Source organism: Arvicanthis niloticus, chromosome 27 (assembly GCF_011762505.2).
Source record: "Arvicanthis niloticus isolate mArvNil1 chromosome 27, mArvNil1.pat.X, whole genome shotgun sequence".
NCBI lineage: Eukaryota > Metazoa > Chordata > Mammalia > Rodentia > Muridae > Arvicanthis > Arvicanthis niloticus.
In genome coordinates, this window is record NC_133435.1 from 28,553,378 (window position 1) to 28,578,031 (window position 24,654).

Consider the following 24,654-nt stretch of genomic DNA (forward strand, 5'->3'; position numbering starts at 1 on the left):
GGCTGCTGCGCGGCACATGACTGGAGGCCTCCGCCCGGCCCCTCCCGTTTCCCGGCGCAGTCGCCTGCCGCCACCATCACTGCTGCCGCCGCTTGCTGGCGAGCCCCACCGGCCGGCGTCACCGCTCTGCGCGCTCCCTGCACCTCCCCGGCTGCAGCAGCCCGAGAAAGCGAAAGCGAGGCAGCCCCGGCACCCGGGATCGCGCAGGCTCCGTGCTCCGAGGGCGGTGCTCGCCCGGTGTCTACTCCAGGGTTGTGCGCACCGCGCGGGCGGCGGCTGAACCTGCACCGGGAGGGCACGGGAGCCGCAGGGCCCCGGGGCTTTGGGCGGCTGCTGCGCAGCCTCGGCGGAGGCTCTTTCCAGCTCGCTTTTCGGTCCCCTGCCTGGCCCGTGAGCCGCGCGCAGTATGGGCAGATGCTGCTTCTACACGGCGGGGACACTGTCTCTGCTGCTGCTGGTGACCAGTGTCACTCTGCTAGTGGCTCGAGTCTTTCAGAAGGCGGTAGACCAGACGATCCAGAAGGTGAGGCAGGCTAGACTGTGTGTGGGGGTGGTGGTGGTGGTGGGGGAGTGTCTTTCCAGGCCACCCTCCCATTGCGGACCCTGTGTAGGGAGAGTTGCATTGGCGCCGAGCCTGCAGAATACTGCTCTTGTTTGCCCCCTGTCTCCCAGGGCTGGCAGGATGTGGAGACTTGAGGTGACTCGTCCCTTTAAATAACCTATAGTCTACAGATCTTGACTTTGAAAAGAAAAAAGAAAAAAAAAAAAAAAAAAAAAAAGCCTTGACTTTTCGTTCTATCCTGAGCATTCTCCCCACCGGTCTATGTTGAGCCCTGTTTCCCTCGCACTTCACAAAGAAGTAGAAATGCATAAAAGCACCGCGGAAGAGGCAGGCTTTGTCGGCTTGCCCGCGCGGCCTTTGAAACGGAGTGGGCCTGGGGATGAGAACTGGGTGAGAGATCTATTGTGTTCTTGCTTTCCTGGGCAGGGCAGGGCAGGGCAGGACAGAGCATGGCAGGGCAGGGCAGGGCAGAGGGCAAACAGACCAGGTTTTAGGAATGGGTGACATTTTATCCATTGCATTTTGTGCTTAGCGGCTTTGTGTCCCGAAGACAGCCTCGTCTCTGTCTCATCCTTGCGCTCATCAGCCATTACTTGGGTCATTAAAATTGGGTAATTAAAGAATTTGGACCTGTCTCCAAGGGTGGATGATTGGTGCCTGCAAAGCTGGTCATATGGAAGACTTCTTCATCCTGGAACTGCCCGGGTCATTTCTTTCTTTTACCCTTTCACCCACATTCACCAAACACGGTGGAAAGAGGAACAGGAGAGAGTCACTAGGATCACCCTTTCCTTTAAAACTAAAGCGCTAAATAAATAAGTCACTGGGGCAGCCTCTCTCATTAGCATCAGACTTATGCACAGTGCTCGCTGATCTCAATAGCTGTCACCCAGGTACAAAAGCTTAGGTTTGAGAATCTGCTTGGAGCCACTCTATTCAGGATTAATAAAATTAGTTGCTGCCGGGCAGTGGTGGTGCACACCTTTAATTCCAGCACTTAGGAGGCAGGGGCAGGAGGATTTCTGAGTTCAGGGCCAGCCAGGGCTATACAGAGAAACCCTGTCTCTAAAAACAACAAAACAAAACAAAACAAATTAGTTGCCTTATTCCAAATGCCAATTGATGAGTCCCTAAACAGAGATTTCCAGTAGTAACCAGTTACTTGGAATCTGGCAATTAAAGATTTTTTTTTTTGTTGTTGTTGTTGTTAAGTGTCAAGGCAAAACTTTATTCAATCCTTAATGTGATGGCATTGCAAAGAGAAGACTAAGCCTACTGTGTGAGCTTCTCAAAGACCATTGTTGCCTTGAGCTTGTGTGTTCAAGGAGAAAAACAAACCCTTTCTCTCTTCCCCACATCCAAATTCAAGGCTAGTCTTAAACTCTTGCTTTGGTAGCTTAAGTAAGGAATATGATTTGAGAGTGTGTATGTGTGTGTCTATGTATGTCTCTCTGTGTGTGTCTGTATGTCTGTGTGTCTGTATGTCTGTGTGTGGGTCTGTATGTGTGTGGGTCTATGTGTGTCTCTGTGTGTGTATCTGTATGTCTGTGTGTCTGTATGTCTGTCTGTGTGTGTATATGTGTGTGTGTCTGTATGTCTGTGTGTGTGTCTGTATGTCTGTCTGTGTGTGGGTCTATATGTGTCTGTGTGTGTCTGTGTGTGTGTCTATGTGTGTGTGTGTGGGTCTATATGTGTCTGTGTGTGTGTCTATGTGTGTCTGTGTGTGTGTCTATGTGTGTCTGTGTGTGTGTCTGTATGTCTGTGTGTCTGAGTATGTGTGTTTGGGTGTTTTGGGGGATCTGGTAAGATAAAGGTTTTTTCTAGCCCCTTGGCCATAAACACAGATTCTTGTGATTCAGTTGTATTCAGGGAGGGGGTTCTGTGTGGGAAGTACCAGCACAGGACCTGAATTTCTGTTGGTCACAAGTGCTTTTCTTCTTGGGAAGAACCTGATTGATAAGTTGTAGTACAGGAGACTTACAGAACTGCCCGACTTGAGCTGCAGAGCAGTGAACCACATGAGTCTGATAGGAAGGGAATACGTTCAGTCCATTTCAGCAGATGGAGTGGGGATGTTGTAAGTTAACCAGAGGTTACCAGAGTGCACTTTCCTAGAAACCCTGTAGGGTCATCCCAAACAGAGGGCAAGACCAAGAAGGACTTTACAGGTGAGGAGGGCAGGGAATGAATGTTGGCTCCACACACACCTGCTGAGAGGCCAGGGGCTCCTTGTTGAGATAGAGTGTCATTATGTAGCCCAGGCTGGTCCTTGAACATACAGCTCTTGTCTCAGACTCCCAGGTGCTAGGATTGATCACAAGCATGTACCATGACACCTGGCTCTGTCATCATTTTTGAGGGGAGGTGGCATCTCTTGTAGCTCAGGCTAGCCTCAAACTCACCCTAGAGCTGAGAATGATCCTCCTGCCTCCACATCCTGACTGTTGGGGAGACAAGTGTGCTTCACCACACCTGGTTTATTCAGCATTATGATTGAACTGGGGTTTCTTGCATCTTAGACTTTTCAAACTAGTTTTCCCTCCAGCCTATAATATTTTTTATTCATGTTTCCTTGTCTGTAAGCACTGATAACAATGACCAATGCATTTAGAAAGAAATTTCAAGAAAAAAAAAAAAAAGTATGGTTTCCCTACTGGGCTATAGTCAGCGTTTAATGAAATGATAGCCATTTTGTTTTTTATTAGAAGTTGAAATCTGAATCTAATTTATTAGAAGTGATTCTGAAATCAGGAATCAGACACCTCTGCTCAGATGCTGAGTGTACCTCCATGAAGTGTCAGCCTTGAGCGAGTCGCTTAACTCCTCTAAGCCTCAGTTTCTCTTCTTGTAAAAGTGGGAACGGGAAGTGTGAGCCATCTTGACCACCCAGTTGGGTTTCCATGAGGCTCCTGAGCGTTGGGTCTCTTGCTCGCACAGGTCCTTCCAAAGCCCTGTGTTTAATTTTATGTTCATTTTTTTTTCCTCTTATGATGGGCCCTTCAAATTACAGAAGCCTCAGGATCCATAAAACCTGCATCTTGTGGACTAAGCATAGACTTCACGCTTAAAGGTCTGGGTGATCGATGTGTGACGCCACCATTATTCCCAGTAGTATTTTATGGGGTCATTCATCCGTACGTTGACTTTAATATGATCCACACTGTGATATAGTCCATGCTGAAACTGCCAGTTCTCACTATGTCCCTTTGAAGATTGTCCGTGCCTCAACTTCTGTAACATCAAAGATCGAAACGACGACGAAAAGGTTGACATTCAGATGCTCAGGTTTGGCCAATTTCGGGAAGTGTGATAACATAATTGCTGTACAAATGGATCTCAGAGATAATTTAGTAAAATAAAGTGCTTGCCACACAAGCACGGGGACCTGAGATTAGACCCCCTGAACCCGAGTAAGAAGCTGGATGAAGCAGCATGCACTTGTGACCCCAGCACTCTGGAGACAGAGATAGGAGGCTCTCTGGGGCTTTTGGCCAGCAAGCCTACCAATGGTGAGTTCTAGATTCAGGGAAAGACCCTGTCTCAAATAAATAAACAAGCAAATAACTGAGACGTGGTTGAAGAAGACACTCAGCATTTACCTCTGGAGTCCATGCGCATGTGGATACACGTGCATATGTCGTTACATATATAATAGCCACATCACCCACATGCACATGTCAAAAACAATAACAGAAAAAAAGAAAACATAGCCTCAGAGTGACAAAGTAGGCTGAAGTGAGACTTTTATTTTGGCAGGTAAATATAGTGGATAGTTTTATTTTGGCAGGTAAGTATAGTGGACTGAGTGGTTATTAGAACCAAATGTCCAAGCTGCCTGCTACTTGCCATGACCAAAATTTAGACACAAGCATTGGTAGGAAGTAATCAAGGCTTTCAAGAAATTAGCAGGGCTTCCCAGCTGTCTGCCTTGGGGGACTTTTATGGGAGATGTGAGGTATGGAAGGGACATACCTTTAAGGCTGCGGCTGGGCAGGGTCTTAGAAGACAGAACTTCATGATGATAGATCTTGGATTTTTCTCTTTTTTTTTTTATCTATCTATCTATCTATCTATCTATCTTAATTTTTTTTTTTTTTTTGAGACAGGGTCTCACTCTGTAGCCCTGGATGGCCTGGAACTCATTGAGATCCGTCTCTGCCTCCCACGTGCTGGCATGTGCTGGCATTAAATGCAGGCATTGCAGTCACCCAAACTGGATCTTGGATCTTGACTCCTGTTGCTAAAGAAAGATCTAGCAGTCAGTCATCATGTAGATGGGTGCCACACTAGTGTCGCCTGGGAGGAGGACCCCCAGCATGGGATTTGTCTCCATCAGATTGGTCTGTGAGTGAGTCTGGGACGTGCAGAAAAGGGGAGCTGAGCAACTCAGCGAGCACGGCAACAAGCTATGTTTCTCCATGGCCTCCGCTTCAGTTTCTGCTCCGGGCTCCTGCCTTTTCTTCCCCCAGCTTCCCTCACTGAGGGGTTGCGATGTGGAAACATAAGCCAGATCATCTTTTCTTTGGCCGTCTTGCTTTTGGTCAGAGATTTATGACAGTGACAGACAAGTAACTAGAACAATGAGTTCCTTCAACCAAATGATTACAGAGGCTGGGAGGGCAAAAGTCAGGACCATTTCAAAGGAGCTGCTGTTACTGGACCCAGGAGGGCGTAATGGTTCCCACTAATGACGGCCTCATCCTGGGAAACCCATGTTGTCTTGGTTTGGTTATCATTTGCAGAGGTGTGGAAGCACCTTGCTCCTCTTCAGCGTTCCCCACCCCCACCCCAGTGTCTGTCTGTCTCTCTCTCTCTCTCTCTCTCTCTCTCTCTCTGTCTCTCCTTCTTCGGCTAGCATTTGAGACTTTCTGAAGATAGATTTGCATAGATAGACCTAGCAGACTATGTCCCACTGTGAGGCAGGTGTAATGTTTGTACAGTGTAACCAGAATCTGAGAGGTGGAGCAGGAAGACCAGAGTTTGGGATTACCCCATCCACATAGAGAGTTCCAACCTGGCTGGAGCTGAGTGAGTCCCTGTTTCAAAAAGCAAACAACTTTTTTTTTTTTTTCTCAGAGAGTCTGAAAGGATGAGGTTTGATGTTGTATTTATTCTGTAGCCCAGCCCATCACTTTGATACCTAACACAGTGCCTGCTACATTGTAGGTACATAGTAATTTAATCTTTTCTGGGAAGCAAACCCTGGGGTCCTTGTACAGGATGAACAAGCTGTGGCTCACCTATAGTAACTATGTAATCTCCAAGGACTTTTCCCTGCCACTTGACCTCATTTCCCTAGTTATTTTGATGCAAAGTTAAGAATTAGTGCTTGCTGTGTCTTCAAAACAGGGAGCCTGGGCTATGCTGCTATGACTCAGTGGTAGAATGCTTGATTGGCGTGGTAAATGTCCTAGATTTAATCCTTCAGATCAGGAAGGGGAGAGAGATCATGACTTAGTGCTTAGAGCTACAAATAATAACATACAACAAGAATCTCAGCCAAAAGCCAAGAAGACTTAGACTCTTCATCTAAGATTTTTGTTAAAACAAAACAAAACAACCCCCAACCCCCCACGTTAGAGATCACCTTACTTGTATTCTACTTTTAGGAAACAGAGGCTCAGGATGCTAGGTGGCTTATGGAAAGGCCAGGGCAGCGCTAGGCTTTCAAGCTTGGTCATCTGATGCTGAACCTGTTTTCCCACCTGAGATGATGGCATCTCAGTTCCCAGGACTGCCTTGCCCTGCCTGAGTGTATGTGTGTACTTGCTGATATACGGGTGAGCAGTCTCTCTGTCCAAAAGGCTGCTGGTTTGGATAATGAATACCGTAGCCACCTCTCACCTGACCCCATGCTCTGTGGTCTTCCCATAATTCTATTGTCTGTCATGTCTTAGCATGGGAGGGGGCCCAGTCTTTAAGGAGTACAGACCCCCCTTCATACAAGAAGACCTTTTTCTTTCTTTCTATAAAGCGGAAGAGGAAGATCTTGAGTTAGAAATGGCCCTGTCAGGCCTCCTGAGAGTATGATACAAATGACATGGTCAGCAGGAACCCAGCTCTCCTGTTTACTGACCTGGGGCTTCCCCATGGCCGTGTGACTCCAGCTGCTGCCCCCGGGAAATGTTCACTTTTAGTTTCTCCTTTTCAAATTGATAACAGTGATGTGCTTGGCTCTCCACCCAGGGAGGACTCAGAAAGCTATAAATAGGCACGTGGACAACTTCCTTAAAGGATTCTCCTAAACAGCCTTCTCATCATCTATTCTAAACACGATCTTGTCACAGGACACTCCTATATGCTTCCTTCAACCTCATTGGTCCAAGCTGACAGAAAGTGTCCTTACAACTACCTGTTATGACAGTGGGATAGACCAGAACTTGTCAGTGTTGTCCGCAGACTCTGGGGCAGTGGTTCTCAACCTTCCTAATCCTGCAGCCCCTTAAGTACAGTTTCTCATGGTGTGGTGAGTCCAGACCATACAATTATTTTTGTTGCTACTTCATAACTGTAATTTTGGTACTGTCATGAATTGAAATGTAAATATCTGATATGCAGGATATCTGATATTCGATCCCCAAAGGGGTTGAGACCCACAGGTTGAGAACTATTGCTCTAGGGGGCTACAGTGTCTCTTGTGGAGGCGTAGAGATGGAAGACTCATTAGGAACAGCAGTACCAGATTAAGGGGCTGGGGTAGTGATGGTTTTAGCCTGTCTTCATTCCTGGAGATGGGAATTCTGGCTGAGGACGTTATTCCTAATACTGCCATTATCTGGCACATTTACAGAAGACAGGCTAAAGACAGAAATAGAGGCCTAGGAAGGCTCTTAGCTATGGCAGCCACTTGACTTACTGTTCAGGAAAGTGCAAAATTTCCCTCTGTCGGGCCACAGCCAAAGGGCTATCTGGTCTGCCGGACATTTGCTGCTTCACAGAGAAGAGTTAGCCTGTGGGAACAAACTCATTAATGAAAAGGTGTGATGCTGGCCAAGGGAGGAGCCGCGTGTGACCCATATCATCAAATATATCACACACTCACAGGACTAAGAGAGGGGCTGTTTTTAATCAAAGCTAGTAACCAGTCAGAAGCAACTGAAGCAAAATAAACTGTCCTGGGTTCTAACTCTTCATGTACTCTCTTATTTTTTGAGATAGAATCTCCTGTAGACCAGCTGGCCTTGAACTCTCTGTGTAGGGGAGGATGACCTCAAGCCCTACCTGATCTTTCTGTCGCTTTGTCTCGAGCACTGGCCATACCTAGCAGTTTGCTTTCTCTTTCTAAAAGTGCTTTCAGGATACACTTTGTCCTTCATTGTTTAATTACCGAGTGTTACAAGAATGTGTACTGCTTGCGGGGCAGGGTGCAGGAGGCTGAGAGCTACAAATATTATCATAAAGTAGATGGGGGGGAGGGCAGGGCTGGGCAGAGAATTCCTCTCCTTAGAAAACTGTAATTAAATTCCAGCTTCTTCAGGCCTCTTTCTACTCTTAAAACTGTTAAGGGCTCCAGAGAGCTTTTGTACGTTTGTTTCTGTGAGCTGCACCTCCTGATGCTTACAATAGTAGAATTAAAACCAAAGCTGGAGATGAGAATGATGGCCTCAGTTCACATCCCTAGAACTGAGGTCAAAGCTGGGCATGGTAGTGTTACGCAGGATGGGATGTGTAATCCCAGTGTTGCTACTACAGCAAGATGAGTGGAGGGCACAGCAGAAGCCACGGAGATCCAACAGCCAGAGAGCTTGGCGTGTGCAGCCTGGAAACAAACAACAAAGAGACCCTGTCTCAAACTAGATAGAAGGCAAGGACTGTCACCTGAGGCATGTATTTGCCCATACTCATGTATACACATACACACTATATATATACACACACTATACACACACACACACACACACACACACATATATATATATATATATATATATATTTTTTTTTTTTTTTTAACAATTTGAGAGAATACACCAACACATACTTACTTCAGCAGAGCCAGGACATCTTCATGATCAGGTAAACTTTACTTCGTAGTCACAAAGCCAGAGAGAAAGGAGGGAATGTTGTGTGACTATTGTTACTAAAATTACTTTTGATTTCATGGAGTGCCTGAGAGCATCTCAGGGACTTTTAGGGGTCCAGAGACCATGTTCATCTAGTTTTAATTAAATTAATAATGCTGACTTTCTAGGAATGTTTTAAAAATATAATACATATTATTATTGACACAGATCATTAGCATATTAAATAAATTAACATGTTATAATAATATTAATATAACACATGTATCTTTTATTACAGCATGTACAATATATAATTATAACAATTATAATCTATAGCCATGCTTATTTTTCTGTAAGACCTATTTGGAAACTCTATTACTAATATTTTTGAAGCAGCCAGAGTTTGTTGAGTGTGCTGTTCATTTACTGTATCTTTCTTGTGTGCTCATGAGTTCAGTGTCAAAACAGAGTTTGTGATGGACGATGAATGCCTTGTAACCTCAGGATTTAGAAGGCTAAGGAAGGAGAATTGAGGCCAGCATGGGCTGCAGAGTAAGTTGCAGGCTAGCCTGGGCAAAATGATACTCTGTCTTAATAGATGGGGCGGGGGGGGGGGGGGGGGCAAACCAAACAAAGCCCCAGATTCGGGGCCATTGATGCTTCAGGCTCTGAGAATCTCTTGTCTTTTAATGTTTTCTTTGATAACTCAAGAACATTGGTCTCTCCATAATTCGGTGATTCCCTTCTCTGGTGTCAACCCCACAGACGTTTCCGTTTGTAGTTCACAATTTAGTATTTTAAGCTAGCTTGCACGTCTTTTTTTTTTTTTTAAAGGTAAGGGTCCTGTAATACTTAGTTTTTTATCATCTCCTATTGACTCAATGACTTACACAAAACAAGACAGTCAGGGAAAGGGCACTTAGCTAGCACTCCTGAGGCCCTACATTTAGTCCCTAGCACCATAACAAAGAGGGAAGAGGAGGAGGAAGAAAAGGAAAGAGGAGGAGGGGACGAACAAGATGTCAGTAAGCTTTGGGACGGATGGATTTGGCGTCCACCTTTGGAAGATTTTGTTTGCTTCTTGTGTGGCTTTACGTTTGATCCCACCCTGTAAGACAAGTTGTCACATATTTACCCCTGGAATGGTTTATCCCTTTAAAATCTGGAAACTTGGGCTAGAGAGATGGCTGAGAGGGTCAAGGTGGTTATTGTGCAAGCTGGATGACCTGAGTTCAACACCCAGAACTATGGGAAGGTAGGAGACGAGAGCCAATTCTATAAAGTTGTCCTTTGACCTCCACAGGTACATCCTAGCACATACCCCCTGTTTGATCATACAGGTGCACAACAAACAAACAAACAAATACAGTAAAATTTGAATAGGTTATCTAGTGGCACAGGTTCCTAGCCTTTTCTGGTACACATCAGTGCTGTGCAGTATGAGCCCCACTGAGTCCTGTGTGGCAGCAGCTAATAGAGCAGACAGACCAGTCCTGCTGTGTTAGCCCCAGGGCAAGCCCTGCTGTCTTAGCCCATTTGAGATTCTTTCTTATACCACCAGGCTTCTGAACAACAGAAATACATTTCTCACAGTTCTGAGGGTTGGGGACAGTCAAGGTCCTGACAGATTCAGCACCTGGTAAAGAAACATTGGAACGTAAGGGTTTATTTGGGGGTGGTAGATTGATGGTGCAGACTTTCAGGGCAGGGAGGGCCTGGGAGGAAGAACAGCTGTGTGCTACAGCCTGAGGATGGTGACTGGTCACACTGCCGATACAGCCAGGATATAGAGAGGGATTACCTCAGGTCTCAAAGTCTACTAGTTTCTTTCTGTCCTCCTGGAACTTCAGCCCCTAGGATCCTGTCAATCACATTCAGGGTGGACCGTCCCTTCTCACTCGGAGGGAGCCAAGCTTACAGACACACCCAGTGGAGCATTTTCTAGGTGACTTAAATCCATAATGATAATGAAGATTAGTCATCACAGGCATGAATCCCATTCATAAGGGCTTTGATCTTGTGACAGTCACTTAAGGCCTCACTTCCTGACACTATCACCCTGGAGTTGAGGATTTCAACACCGAAATTTTGAAGAGATGGACACATTCAACGCCCACTGTTCTCACGCCTCCTAATTGTCTAGCCAATGTCCCTCACCCTCAGGCTTGCTCTGTTCTCTTAGAAAAACCTTTCTCTGTGCCTCACCCTCTCTACCAAAAGCAGAAAATGAGAGGTAGCTTGGGGGCTTGCATGTTTAACAGATGTCGGCCAAGGCTCGTTTCTGTGTAGAAGTGAATACTGTTTCCGCTTTGACCCCAGCCTGCTTCTGTCACTAACCCCACATTGCCCCCTTTGCACTGAGTTTTCCATCTCTTCCAGAGACAAGGGATGCTTTTACTACAGTAATGCCATCAGCCACCACAAGTCCTGGTTTTTAAAATGCATTTTTCTAATAGACAATTCAGATTATATTTATTTATGGTTATAATATTATATTGTTGGGTTTTTTGGTTTTTTTGTTTTGTTTTGTTGTTGTTTGTTTTGAGAACAGCCTGGAATGGGTAAATCAAGCTATTTAACACATACCATCTGATATACATATTTGCAGGGGCAGGAGGGGTGGGGGAAGGGGTGAGGGTGGTGGATAGATGAGAGCAGTTTAAAAATCTACTCAGCTGTTTTCAAGTGTGTTGTTTTTTTGTTGTTGTTTTTGTTTTTTTGTTTGTTTGGTTTTTTTTTTTGGTTTTTTTGAGACAGGGTTTCTCTGTGTAGCCCTGGCTGTCCTGGAACTAACTCGGTAGACCAGGCTGGCCTCGAACTCAGAAATCCGCCTGCCTCTGCCTCCCAAGTGCTGGGATTAAAGGCATGCGCCACCACCGCCCGGCAAGTGTGTTGTTGTTAACTACAGTCACTCTGATAGACGGTAGGTCTCTTCAACATATGCTTCTTATCTGGTTGAAATTCACATTTTGACAACATTTCTTCTTACCGTCCATGCTGAAGGGTTCCATTCAAAGGGACACTGTACGTCCGCTAATTACCAGGAATGGGAGCAGAGACAGATAAACAAGCAAGTGAGACTCGAATCACGAGGCACATATGTAAGATATAATCATAACCAAACAGGTTTGGAATAATGAGTCAGGCTGCACAGGTTACACACAGAGCATGCGCATTGTTTCCATGGCTGCACTTTATTTAATCCTGTTTTAAAATCATTTTTCTCACCCACTCGCTGGCTCCCCGCCCACTCTCCCTGCACAAAATATGTTCCCTACTTTTGCCGTGAGAAATGAAGATTGCCATGGTCTGAATGTTCATGTCTTTTCCAAAGTTCTGTGTTGAAACCCTCCCTTACTAGTCTCAGACCTCCCTCTCCTAGTTCCCCTTCCCCTTTAGACCCGCTGCTCTCCGCCTTGGCTGCAGCTTCTGGTCACCCTCGGCCCTTTAGAAATACTTCAGCAGGTGTTTCCTAGAAGGTGTTTCCTGCTTCAGTGTAGCTATTCCACCCTTAAAAACAAAAACAAAACCACCGAACTTGGGTAATTTATAAGACAGAGTAGCAGCTTGCCAGTGAGCCAGCATTTGAAACAGCTGTCAGTTTTCATTAGCTAAACTTGTGACAGTTACAATCACAGCAGAGGGAGTTAAATCACAGTACAGATAATGCCCAAGACCGGAGTATCTGTTTCCAATGTAAAGTCCAGAATCAAGGGGAGAACATTGATGGCACATTTTTTTTTAATGCCACAGAGACTAGCTGGAAGTAGTGAAAATTATTTGAATTACAGTAGTCTGTCTTTCCTTTACTTAATATATGGGAGCAATTTTTCAAAGACAAAAGCAACTGGTGTTTTTGGTATTAGGTGAGTTTTTCTAATCTGGAATCCAAGGAGAGCCATGCATATTCTTTGGCCAGGTTCCCCACGTTGCTGCGTTAAATGTGAGTGAATGGCAATCTGGATGCTTGAGTTGTGTGTTCAGTCATTAAAGAGCATTCTGTTGACCTTGCAGAGTGCTTGCTAGTGCTCCTGAGCCCTGACGGTTTCTTTAAAAGTATTTCTGATTCCTTTCAAACCTGATGCAGTTCCCCAAGTGTTTATTTTTATCATTTGGAAATGGCTTGCCCTGGAACAGCTGGTTCAGTGACTTTACAGCTGTTTCTTTCCCCCAAGACTGACTCAAAGTGCTCAGAAGAGAAGTTAATCCAGCTGTATCTGACCTGGGTCAGGCCTGGCTTAGGTCAATGACTCTTTGTTCCCCTGTTCAGCATAGGGTTGTTGTTCTCACTCCTGACTCCTTCACTGACTTCTTCATGACCTTCACTGACTCAAGGTCATGCTGTTTGTGAAATCTGCCAACTTTGTCTTGTTGAATGAAAGAAAGGAAGGAAGAAAGAAGATACTTTTCTTGTAATTTAAGATGTTATTTTTATACTACTAAACAAAATGTCAAAAAAAAATCTGAAAGCTAGAGCAGCAGAGGGCTGTACTGAGGAATGTACACAGTGGTGATGTTTCTGGAAGTATCTGACAGAATGAGTCCATGAAAACCTTTATCAAATAGTTCCAATGTTAGCAGTCGATTTGAAGAAATTAGTCGGGTTGGTGTGATGGCTCCGTGGGTAAAGGCCCTTACCTCATATGTCTGCCACCTGAGTTTGCTTCTAGAAGGTGGATGGACAGAAATGAGTCCATAAAGCTGTCTTCTGACCTCCATGTCCTCACAGTGACATATGCAACCTCCCTCCCAACTGTGCACAAGCATGCACAGTAATGCTTAATTAATTAAAAAGCAATTAACCAATAACTTAGATGAAGACATTTCAGAACATTCTCTGAATGTTCATTCAGAAATAAGTACATGTCTAAGAGAGAACTATTAGGTAAAGCTGATTGGTCCCTATACAACAGATAAGCACACAGACACATACTGCTTCTAAAACTAAATGACAACAATTTATTTTTTTTTTCAAAATGCACATTTATATGTATAAATTTTAAAATATCGGAAGGAGGGGCTAAAGAGAAGCTTCAGCAGTTAGGAGTAATTGATACTTTTACAGGAACTGGCTTCTGTTCCCAGTACCCACATGGTAACTCACACCTATAACTCAAGTCTCCAGGGGATCGAGTGTATTATTCTGGTTCTGTGAGCACCAGTCACTGTGGGGCATATATAAAAAACATACATACATATGAAATAAAAACAATTGTTTTAAAAGACCAGAAGAAAATATTAATAGTGGTAGTGTGGATTATAAGGGTATAATATTTTCCTTCCTGACACTCTTTGTTTTTCTTGTTTATTTATCTGTATGTGTGTATACACATGTGTATAAGCATGCACGTGCCATGAGGCACACATGTTACGCGTTACTCTTATGTAGCTTGAAGGAGAGGTTTTTTTGTTTGTTTGTTTTGTTTTTTTGTTGGTTTTTTTTTTTTTTTCTCGAGACAGGGTTTCTCTGTGTAGCCCTGGCTGTCCTGAAACTCACTCTGTAGGCCAGGCTGCCCTTGAACTCAGAAATCTGCCTGCCTCTGCCTCCCAAGTGCTGGGATCAAAGGCGTGCGCCACCACCGCCCAGTTGGAGGAGAATTCTTTAGGAGCTGGTCCTCTCCTTCCACACTGTTTTGAGACAGTATCTCTCTTCTTCCTATTGCTGTTCTGATGGTATCCATGTTCGTGGGTTCCAAGAACTGAGCTCAGGTCAGTAGACCTGGCATCCTCCACCTTTACTGACTAAGCTAGCTCCTTGGTCCTTGCAATGTAGCCCAGGCTGACCTTGAACTCCTGATCCTTCTGCCTCTGCCTCCCAAGTGTGATCACTTGGGTATAAGCCACCATGATAGTGGCTTCCTGTTAGGGTTTTTTTTTTTTTAAAATCAAAGCTTTATTAAAAAGACTTTGCAGCCAAGCACGGTGGCGGATGCCTTCAGTCCCAGCACTCAGGAGCCAGAGGCAGGCAGCCTGGGCAAGCCTGGTCTACAAAGTGAATTCCAGGACAGCCAGGGCTGTTACACAGAGAAACCTTTTCTTGAAAAACAAAACAAACAAACAAGCAGCTTTGCAAATAAAAGCTTTTCTAAGGTCAGCACAACGCCCTGGGCAGGGAGAGGACAGAGTACCACTTTCCTGGTTTCAGCAAATGGTAGCATCGTTTAGAAGATGAGAGTAGAAGCTCATGGGATTTCTCCCTGCACACTTGTAGTTTATTTTTAATTTACTGTGTCAATGTCTCTCTTAAATGTGATATTACTAGACACACTTCTTTAGACTGATCATTTTACCCTAGTCAAGAGAGAGACGTGCTTACAATTCTATGTGACATTTGTGTTACTAACTTTTGTCTTAAGAACAAGGCTTCTTCCTGTCACAAGAAGGACTTTACTTTGTACCTTTGGGTTGATGAACAGAAAAGTAAGTTTTTCTGCTTATTAAGTTCACCGCATAGCAAGGGATCTCCCCCAGTCTTTATTTTAGTGATGGTCCACTGTATTGTGTTTGGAAAAACCTATCCCGTTCTATCTGGCTAAAGATTAAAAAGTCATTTGTGAAACTGATGTAGGACCTCATGCTGGTTTTTAATTTGTCCTAAGACAACTCAGCTTTTGGGTGTTTATCTGGGGCTGTCACAGCAGAGCCCTGGGGTATGGGCAGCAGTTCTCTCTATCTGTGGCTTCACCTTAAGAGTGTCACAGGGCAGCTGTGGCAGTGATACTGGCTCCTTGTAGGTGGCAGAATGAAAGATGCCCTGCACTAGGCATCCTCAGGGCTTGAACTTCAGGTCGTTACTTCTTAGTCGGTTAACACCACTTTTGCAGAGCAAGCTCTTTGCAGTGCACACGCAATACCTTGTGTATCTGGCACCAAGCTAGAAGGTTCCATCCATAGGGACCTGCTTTCTGGCATCTTGTGGTACAAGGTTCCTGAGATTTCTCTGAATACATTAGCATAAAAGGGCTGAGTAGCTGTGGGGACTTTGGGCTTCAGTTCTTGTCTCCTTAGGTCCTTGGATGCCAGTGGATGGAGCTCACCATGGCCTCCCAGAGTCTCCCTGCTTTCCTTAAGAGCTCAAAGTGAGTGACTGACTGGGAAGCTGAAGGCCCAGCACATTAAGCTTTCTATGTTGTTTTTATGGTCCCTTTATTATCTAGTGTTACTGGATAATAAAACCATGTTTAATTTACAGCCCAGATAAGCAGCAAAACAATTATTTCAGTGTTTGTGTGTGTGATGTTACCATCCACTTCCAGCTATCAGTTGTTACTGTCTGGCCGTAGCTCTGACACACACGCCCCCTTTTTTGTGGTAATTATTTTTGATATAAGTTGCAGCTATCACAACCCTTTGTCCCCAAATCCTTCAGATGCCTCTGTGAAGACTAAATAATTTTCTGGGCTAAAGAAATAGCTTAGGGGATCTGGGTTTGATTCCCAGCACCCACACGGGAGCTTTCAATCATCTGTGACTCCAGTCCCAGGGAATCCAGTACCCTCTTCTGACCTTGGGTACCAGGCATGCATGTAGTGTAACATGTGGGCAAAACACCAATACAAATGCAATTTTTAGAAATTCAAAATATATATGTATATGTCTATATATATATATATAGACATATACATATATGTATATATATATATATACATGTGTGTGTATATTATATATAATCATTTTCTATGTAGCTTGGATGTAATTATTATCTGGGACATAATTATTATACTTAAAAAAAAATCTTTGTTTCCATGAAACTCAATTGAATTTGCTAAATCTGGTCACTGCACAAGGCTGTGAGGTAAGCAAGCATGGACTTTGTTACACTGCAGACCAGGGCTTGTCCAGACTTGATTTAACATACTGGCTCTGTAACTTGCAGAAGGCTGTGCTCTTGTTTCCTTGTCTACAAAACTGGAGTCTCTTTCCATGGCTCTTTCGGTGCCTGACTTGGATACAAACTGAAAAACTGGAAATTCATATCTTGCAGGACCTACAAGCTCAGAAGCAATGAGGCCTCCAGCACAGCCCCAGAGTCTGGCAGGTACATAGTAGGCAGCCGGCTGTGCTGGCAGTGTGACTGTCCTTTGAGGATAAAAGAACTGCTTTTAGAAATGTTGACAGTTGCATATACAGCTTCCCTCTGCCTTCTTGTTCCTTTTTGGTCACACACAGAACACATATGGATATACACAAACACAGATACACACATTCACAGATACACACAGACAGGCAGACAGACAGACAGACAGACACACACACACACACACACACACACACACACACACACACACACACACACAAGGCCCAAGGTCTCTTCTGGGATTTACAGAGGCCTCCTTGACTAGCCTGCAGCTATGTGAGACACAGCAAACACACATGAACTGTATAGGAACTGGGGGAGGTTTGAGGGCAATAAAAGAACAGGACAGTGTGTTCAGATGGCATCGGTTCTGCCACGTAGTCGGGGCGGAGAAGTGCCATGGGGTCGGGCGGACCACGGGGAGAACAGCAGGGTGTACCAGAGTCTGCTACCAACTATGACGCAGGCAAGCTGTCAAGGACTCTTGGAGTGTTAGCCAGAACTGTTTTCATTTGCTCTGTTTAAGGAGACACAGTTTCTAAAGGTTTATTTTTATCCTAAACCTCAGAGAGACAAGTTTATAGATGCCCAAGTAAGCTAGCTTCCACTCTTTCTGGAAGGAGATCTGCGTTCTTTCTTTCTGGAAAGTCCCCCACTTTGTTTTTTTTATACCTTGGGTGACTGAGCTGGCTGAAACCAAGTGACACAAACCCAGCTGCCTACCCATCTGTTCAGCTCTCCCTTTCGGGAAAGTCTCTCTGGGTTTGTAATCTTGTAGGTGATCTTCTTTAACATAAATGAGATCCCATGTCCTTTCTTCTTTCTACTGTCCCCCCACACACCCCTTCACCCCCATAGCTGGCCTCCAGATGAGGCCCTCTGCTCACTGGCAGATGCTGCCACTCCTAGGCACCCCACTCTTCCTGACACTGTTCTCTAGCCTTGACCACTCCTCCCAGGGAATGAATGAAACTTTTCACCCTTGAGACTCCTGCAAACATCACTGTTAGCTTTTGGCACCAGCAACAATCCCTCGTCTCTTTACAGTAATGCTCTCAAGTAGCCTCTGCTGACCCAAGTCAGATCTGTGTTGTCCACTCCCAACTCCTCCAGCCCTCCAACCTCCAGGAATTGAACTTAGAGCCTTCCACATGCTAGGCAAGGTAAATACTACTTCTGTGCTATATCCCCAGTTTTATTTTATGTTCATGAGTAAAACACTCATGCCTGCCTATATCTGTGTGCCGTGTGTGCATGCCTGGTGCGCACAGAGGACAGAAAAGAGTGTTAGATTTCCTGGAACTGGAGTTACAGACAATTGTGAGCTTCCATGCGGATGCTGGGAACTGAACCTGGGTCCTCTGGAAGAACAAGTGCTCTTAACCAGGAAGCCATGTCTTGAGCTCCTTCAGATCTGCTTTTTATTCAGCCTCTTGACTGTGGTGACTCACTGCCTGCATTGAAGTGACTCTTGAAAGAGGTGCATTTCTATGCTCTTTCTGTCTTGTTTTTATTTATGAGATAGGGTCTTGCTCTGTAGTCCAGGCTAGCCTCAAACTTGTGACAATCTTTCTCTGTCAGCCACCCAGTGCAAGGCTTACATAGGCCAGAGCACAGCTGTAGCCTTTCCTTGCGGGTCCTTGTTGCTGGGACACAGAGAGATCCTCCAAGCTGGAAGTTAGGTGCGGTGGCTGCAGTGGCTCGGCATTAAAGGCCTTTTCCTTGTTTCTGCTCAGCATTTCCTCACGGCACCCCCAGAAGACACGTGGTGTCCATGGTTTTAAGAGATTTATTTTCATGATGGTAGTTGAGTCTGGATGCGCATCCCCCTGAAACTCAGGGCAAACCTGAGTTAAATAGGGAGGGAGAAAGGGGAGAAAGGGGAGAAAGGAGGAAGGGTCTGGGGAAGAATGCTTAATTGGCTACACTCTCCGGCCTTCAGGTATCTCAGTAGTATGTAAATCTCTTGAGGCTGAGTCCTGTAGTTACGCCCTCCCTCTACCTGTGCCCTTTGGGAGGGGCTGCATCCTATGTGATTGAACAGCACAGGTTAATGGAGTTCCATGCCACGCGTTAGGAGCCTGGATTCTGGGAGCCCGGTGGAATAGAAGCTCATCCCTTGCAGGGTCTCCAGGCTACTTCCAGCCAGCGCTTCTACCAAAAACCAAGACCCCTTTCACAGCCCTACATCTCCTCTGTTTTCTTTTTAAAAAATAAGATTAAATAATTTATTTTTAATTTGTGTGTGGGGTATGTGTCCCTCGTATGTGCCTGGTGTGTAGGGTGGGGTACATATACCTTTGTGCCCACCTGCAGAAGCTATGGTAGAAGTGACGGGAGGCTGTTGGGTGTCCTGCTTTTTCGCACTCTGCTTTATTTCCTTGACACAGGGTCTGTCCCTGAGCTGGAAGCTTGCCATTTCATCTAGGTTTTCAGGTATCCAGGTCTTGGGGTCAGACTGTCAGTGTCAGATAACAGGCATGTTGTCCTACGGGTCATAGGAAGTCTAAAGGAACAAAAAAAATAAAACCTATTATTTTTTTGGAGAACAGGATACTCCATTTTAAGAAGCCAGCAACCAACCTAGTAGGTTAAACACTGAAGAGCTGAATTTTCTGTTTTCTTTGCTGACTTCATCTTCTTCTTGTTGATCCCTAATGATTTCCGTAATTAGGTGTTTTCTGTGCTGACCACTCCATTTTTAAGCGATACCTCTGTGCTGTGTCATGGAGTTCAATGGAGAGTGTAGGTTTCTTCCAGTACAGGTTTTCTCAGGGACTGGTGGAAAAGACAAAATTATTGCCCTGCCTTTTTCTAGAAAGTTTTGGACACGAAAAAGTGATCCTTATGGGTCTTTGAAATGCTCTGGAAAATGAAGTAATTATTATTTATGGGCTCTCCATTCTCATAATTCCAACACTGGTTTAAAGAAGCTTAAGTTCCTGGTACAGTTTTTAGGCATTGGATACATAGTTTCTGATAGACTGGGGGGAGGTGTTGGGGGGGCGGATATGTATACAAGAGATGTATAAGAAGAGATGTCCTTGTAACTCAAGTGTATGGAAGAGTGGAGAAAAGCTGCTGAGTTCCAAGTTCAGCTGTGACGCAGGTGTGGAAAGGCTTGTATCCAAATACCCTAGTCTGGTTTCTTCGGTTTACTGCCCCTTCTGCCCTCAGCTAGTTTAGGCTTAAGGTTAGAAAATAAAATAAAGACAGATATTAGCCAGGCCCATAATCCCAGGATTTGCAAAACTAAAACTAGTCTGGGCTGACTCAAGGCTAGCCTGCATAACTTAATGTTTCAAAATAACAATAATAATCAAAACTTTTTTAAGGGCAGGATATGTAGCCCAGTGGTAGAGTGCTTCCCTTGTATCCATGGGACCCTAAATTCAATTCCGAATACCTCATGGGTGAAGGAAAAAAATCACAAAGCATTTAAATATGTGCTTCTATCGTGGACAAAGAGTTCCCGCCTGTGGCAGATGAGACTTGCCAAGCAGATGCTTGAGCCTCTCAGAAGTGGGAGGAGCCAAGGAGTCACATAGTTTGTTTTTGAATTTCTGTTCCATCAGTCAGAGCTCAACTCACTGACTTAGCAAGGTATTGGATAGAAACGATGGCTGGACGACATCCTTTCATGATGATCTCTGTGCCTTAGAGGAGATACCCCGTTTATGCCTGAGCAACCAAAGGTCATGTGTTCGCCTTACTTTGACCAGTAATAAGTCTCTGCAGGTAGCTCTGTCCACTCTTAAGAAGCTTTTCTGACTAAAGCTGATAGCAGCATTATTTTCTGGGCACAGACATAATTATTTAGAAGGCAACTGGATAAGAATATCATGTCCGCTAGCTAAAAAGACACCAGGAGCTTTGGCACTAGGGCCTATACCTCCCAGGCACAGAGTTTTGGCAGGCTTACAGTGCCTGATATGAATTCCCTCTTGTGGAGCAGGTCACACATCTAAAGAAAGTGGTTGGTTATTCCCATAACAAGCTTGCCACCATTACACCAGTAGGCAAATTTTGCCTGGCTAGTCAGTGACACTCGGGGGCCACATCTGAGTAAGACTGTTGGGTAATTCTTCCTCTGAAGTCTGCATTGCACTCTGGCGCTGTTGGCACTAGCTAGCAGTGAAGAATCTTCCAGCTCAATTCCACCTTGATTTTTCCACCCTGTGACCAAAGCACATGTTCTTATTTACTTCTGTTAGGCAACCAAGAGCAGTGGCAGTTGCCTAGATTGTTCTAGGAACCTTGGAGATCTCCCCGACCAACAACTCATAGGGAGGTAGCCCAACCCTGGCACTGGATTTTCATTTAATAACCTATGGTTTATGGGAGCATTTTATTCCTGTCTTTTTGTTCTTAAAAGGAAACTAGTCATGTTGGTTCCCACGTTCATTACCTCATCTAACCTCAGTCACCTCTAAAAAAAAAAAATCCAGTCTTAAATATGCTCACATGCTGAGGTATCGGGAGTTAGGACTTTAAAAATATGAATTCGAGATATGGGGATATTAGCCTATGACTTAAGTAGGAAATAAAAGGATTGTGGGAAAAAGAGATGGTCTACAATAGTCATGAAACTCGGTTTGTGTTTGAGCCTGAGGCAGCCATCTCTACTTTATAGACATATCAGGGGTTGGCTGTAGATGCATGCACAGCTCCTGATGGTGGAGTTACTGGGTGGCAGTGGTTCCGTGTCAAATGGAAGACCAAAGCTGGTGTTAACTTGTCTGTCTGATTCTTAGGCTCAGTGACAGTGAGACCTGCCAATGTCAAATACGACCACATTCTCAAGAGATTGCAAGTGATTGCCCAAGAAGGAATTAAAATAAGCCAGGAGGGCAGACCATGACAGGCACCTGGAGTCTGCTTTTGCTATGAAGGGTGGACTCCTGACTTGGGCCCATGAGATGAGTAAAAGCAGGGTGAGAGCCTTACTCAGATGTGGCCCCCGAGTGTCACTGACTAGCCAGGCAAAATTCGCCTACTGGTGTAATAGTGGCAAGCTTGTTAGCCACTTTGCCCTCCCTTTGTGCCTGCATTTCTTCAGGTTAGACTCTTGCTGGTTCTGCACAGGACAGACATGATCATCCCTGAAGAGTGTCTCTTTGCCCTGTCTAGCTCAACTTCTTCAAGGCTTTCCTACTGGAAGATGAGAACCATTGTGGATGTGTAGCGTGGATCTGAGCTATAGCTCAGAGTGGGTCATTTGGGTGGGACCAGATTGATACTGCAATTAATTTACCAACAGATTGAAGCACGTGGCAGGGTCCGATCTGGGACAAAGATGGGCAGAGCCACTCCAGTTCTTCCTCTATTTAAACTTAAAGTTCACCAGGCATGACAGTGAATGCCTGTAATCACTCAGGGGTTGAGATAGAGGACTGGCTCACAGGGCCAGCCAGGATACATAGTGAGCTTCAGAGGGAAACCAAGCTTGGCTTCAAACCAAGCTAACCCCCCAAACTTCTAAAGCTCTGTCCAGACCCCAGTGATGATCTCAGAGTTGTTGGACTCCTTTGTATGTTCCTCTTCTCAACACATTGCTTATGTCTTTCTCTGCTTTTCACAGTCTTTTCTTTAATTCATGGTTTGGGACACGTTGCCGCTGCAAGCTTCTTGTGGCTTCTGGAACCTGGGCTTCTGCCCCCAAGCTGCAGTTACAGGATAGGAAATGCCTTTCTTTCTATCCCATATTCAGTAGCAGTGCCCTTACATTTCTGTAAACCTGTTTGGTTTTTTTTTTCCCTCCTCAGAACATGGTATTACAAAATGGTACCAAAGTCTTTGATTCCTGGGAGAAGCCCCCTCTACCTGTGTACATGCAGTTCTATTTCTTCAATGTCACCAATCCTGAGGAGATCCTCCAAGGAGAAATCCCCCGACTAGAAGAAGTGGGGCCGTATACCTACAGGTGAGTCCTTCTTCCACTGTTGAAATGTGGTGGGACCCTTGGGCTGTACCAGCACAACTGTGTTAGGACTCGCCTGCGGCCTGGGGACACACTGCTTTGGTTCTGTTCTTTGGTTCGGCAGCTTTGCTGTGATCTGGGGAGATGCTTCAACAGAGCCCTGTGGGCGGGGCTTTGCCCCTGCCTGCCTTACTCAAGAATGCTGCCCCTTTCTGTCCTCCACAGCCGCTCTCAACCTCTTTAAAGGTTCCCCTCAGACTTTGGCGACTTTTAGGGCTTCCTCCAATTTCCTTACACACATACAGTTTTAAACCAGTTTCTAGAATTCACTGCTGATCTGAGATGTTTTCTGATTTCTCATTCATTCATTTTTTTTTTCCTAATGAGACTAGTTCTCTTGTAGCTCAGGGTAGCTTTGAATTCACTATGTATTGAAAGATGACCTTGAACATCTTGATTCTCCTACCTCCTAAACAGGGATTACTGGGACAAGTGCTTACTAGTTAGCCTTTACTTCATGTTGGGTGTGAGACTGGGATTCCTTACATATATTTTACTAACTGAACTGTGTTCCCAGAACTTCTCTGAGACAGGGTTTTACTGTCTTGAAATTTATTCTAGAGCCACAATTGGCCTTGAAGTTGAACTTGTGGTTATCCTCCTGCCTCAGCTCTCTAAGTGCTATGATTTCAAACATAGTACACCACACTCAGTTTGTCCATTCCTTTCTAAGCTGTGTAAGAAATGTGTGTAAGAAATAGCAGGTGGTGACTGGGTTTATGGCAGTGACTGCCAGTTTCAAAGGCTGAGAAGATTGAAGAATGGTATTGATCATTTTTTGTTACATTTATTTGTGTGTGTGTGTGTGTGTGTGTGTGCGCGCGCGCGCGCGCGCACGCGTGTGCACATGGCATGTGTGTAGAGGTCAGAGGTCGACTTGCAGGAGTCAGTTATCTTCTTTCACTGTGTGGATCCCAAGGATCAAACACCTTTTTACCTGTTGAGCCATTTTCCTGGCCCCTTGACAATAGTTTTCAAAGATGAGCCGACTGAGGGAGATGCCTTGGGTCTTACAGTCAGGATACTTTCTGTGCTGCCATAGTCACAGTAGCTCCTCCTTCCCCTGCAGGAACCATGCCAGGAAAGTCTTTCTTTACCAATATTAAACAAACAAACAAACAAACAAACAAGACATCAGTAAAGAAGCAGACAGTCAGTTCTTCTGGACTACCACCTGGTCTCAAAGTCCATTGTTGTAATCAGTTGCCCAGTGTGGGCTATATCATGAGTTCTAGGCCAGCCTGGGCTACACTGAGACCCTGTCTCATAAAAGCAAAAACAGAACGATACCCAAACTAAAAAGAATGTCCAGAAAGGAGTTTGGGAGTATCAATACTGCTCTAATGAGTGTTATCTAATTGTGTCCCTTCCATGTCTCTCTCCACCCCTCCCCCACTGTCTATTTCCTTCCCCCTCCACCCTCTGCCCTCCCTCCTTCTCTGCTTTCTTTTATGTTTTTAAATAATAAGTCCAGTCTGCATGTCAAGGCTCTGGAATCTTCTGTCACATGTGTGGAGATTAGAGGACAGTCTTGGGTGTTATATTTTACCTCATGTGTGTCAGGGTTCCTTACTTGACACTTATGCCCCAAGTTATGCTGGCCTGCAAACTTCTGGGTCTCCTGTCTCTACCTCCCATCTTATTGTTGGAATGCTTGAGTCACAGGCCTGTGTTACTGGGTCAGTTTTTACCTGAGTTCTAAGGACCCTAACTTAGAATTTTCTTCTTTCCTGGCAAAAGCATTACAACTAAGCTGTTTCCCAGCCTCTGATTTTTGTTTGTTTGTGTTTCATTGTTTTGAGACAAGTGCTTACTAGATAGCCTAAGCTAGCCTCGAACTTCTAAACTTGTGCTTCAGCCTCCCTAAGGCTAGAATTAGAGGTCTACACTACTGGCCTGACTCTAAAGCACAGAATTTTTGTTTTTTAAAGACTCTATTCTCTTGTTTATTTTTTGCAACTTTTGTATATGATAAATATTATAGTTACATCCTTCCCCCAACTGCTTCTCAAATGTATGTCCTTTTATTCTTTAT

At 44.9% G+C, this 24,654-nt stretch overlaps 1 protein-coding gene across 1 annotated transcript in view; it reads left to right on the forward strand.

The window, feature by feature from the left end:
- Positions 1–48: 48 nt before the first annotated feature.
- Scarb2 (scavenger receptor class B member 2) overlaps positions 49–24,654 on the forward strand; it is a 61,431-nt gene continuing 36,825 nt past the window's right edge. The window contains exons 1-2 of the mRNA XM_076926493.1: positions 49–523; positions 22,405–22,562. Of these exons, the coding sequence (XP_076782608.1) occupies positions 407–523; positions 22,405–22,562 (275 nt within the window). The 5' untranslated portion in view covers positions 49–406. The remainder of the gene's footprint in view (positions 524–22,404; positions 22,563–24,654) is intronic.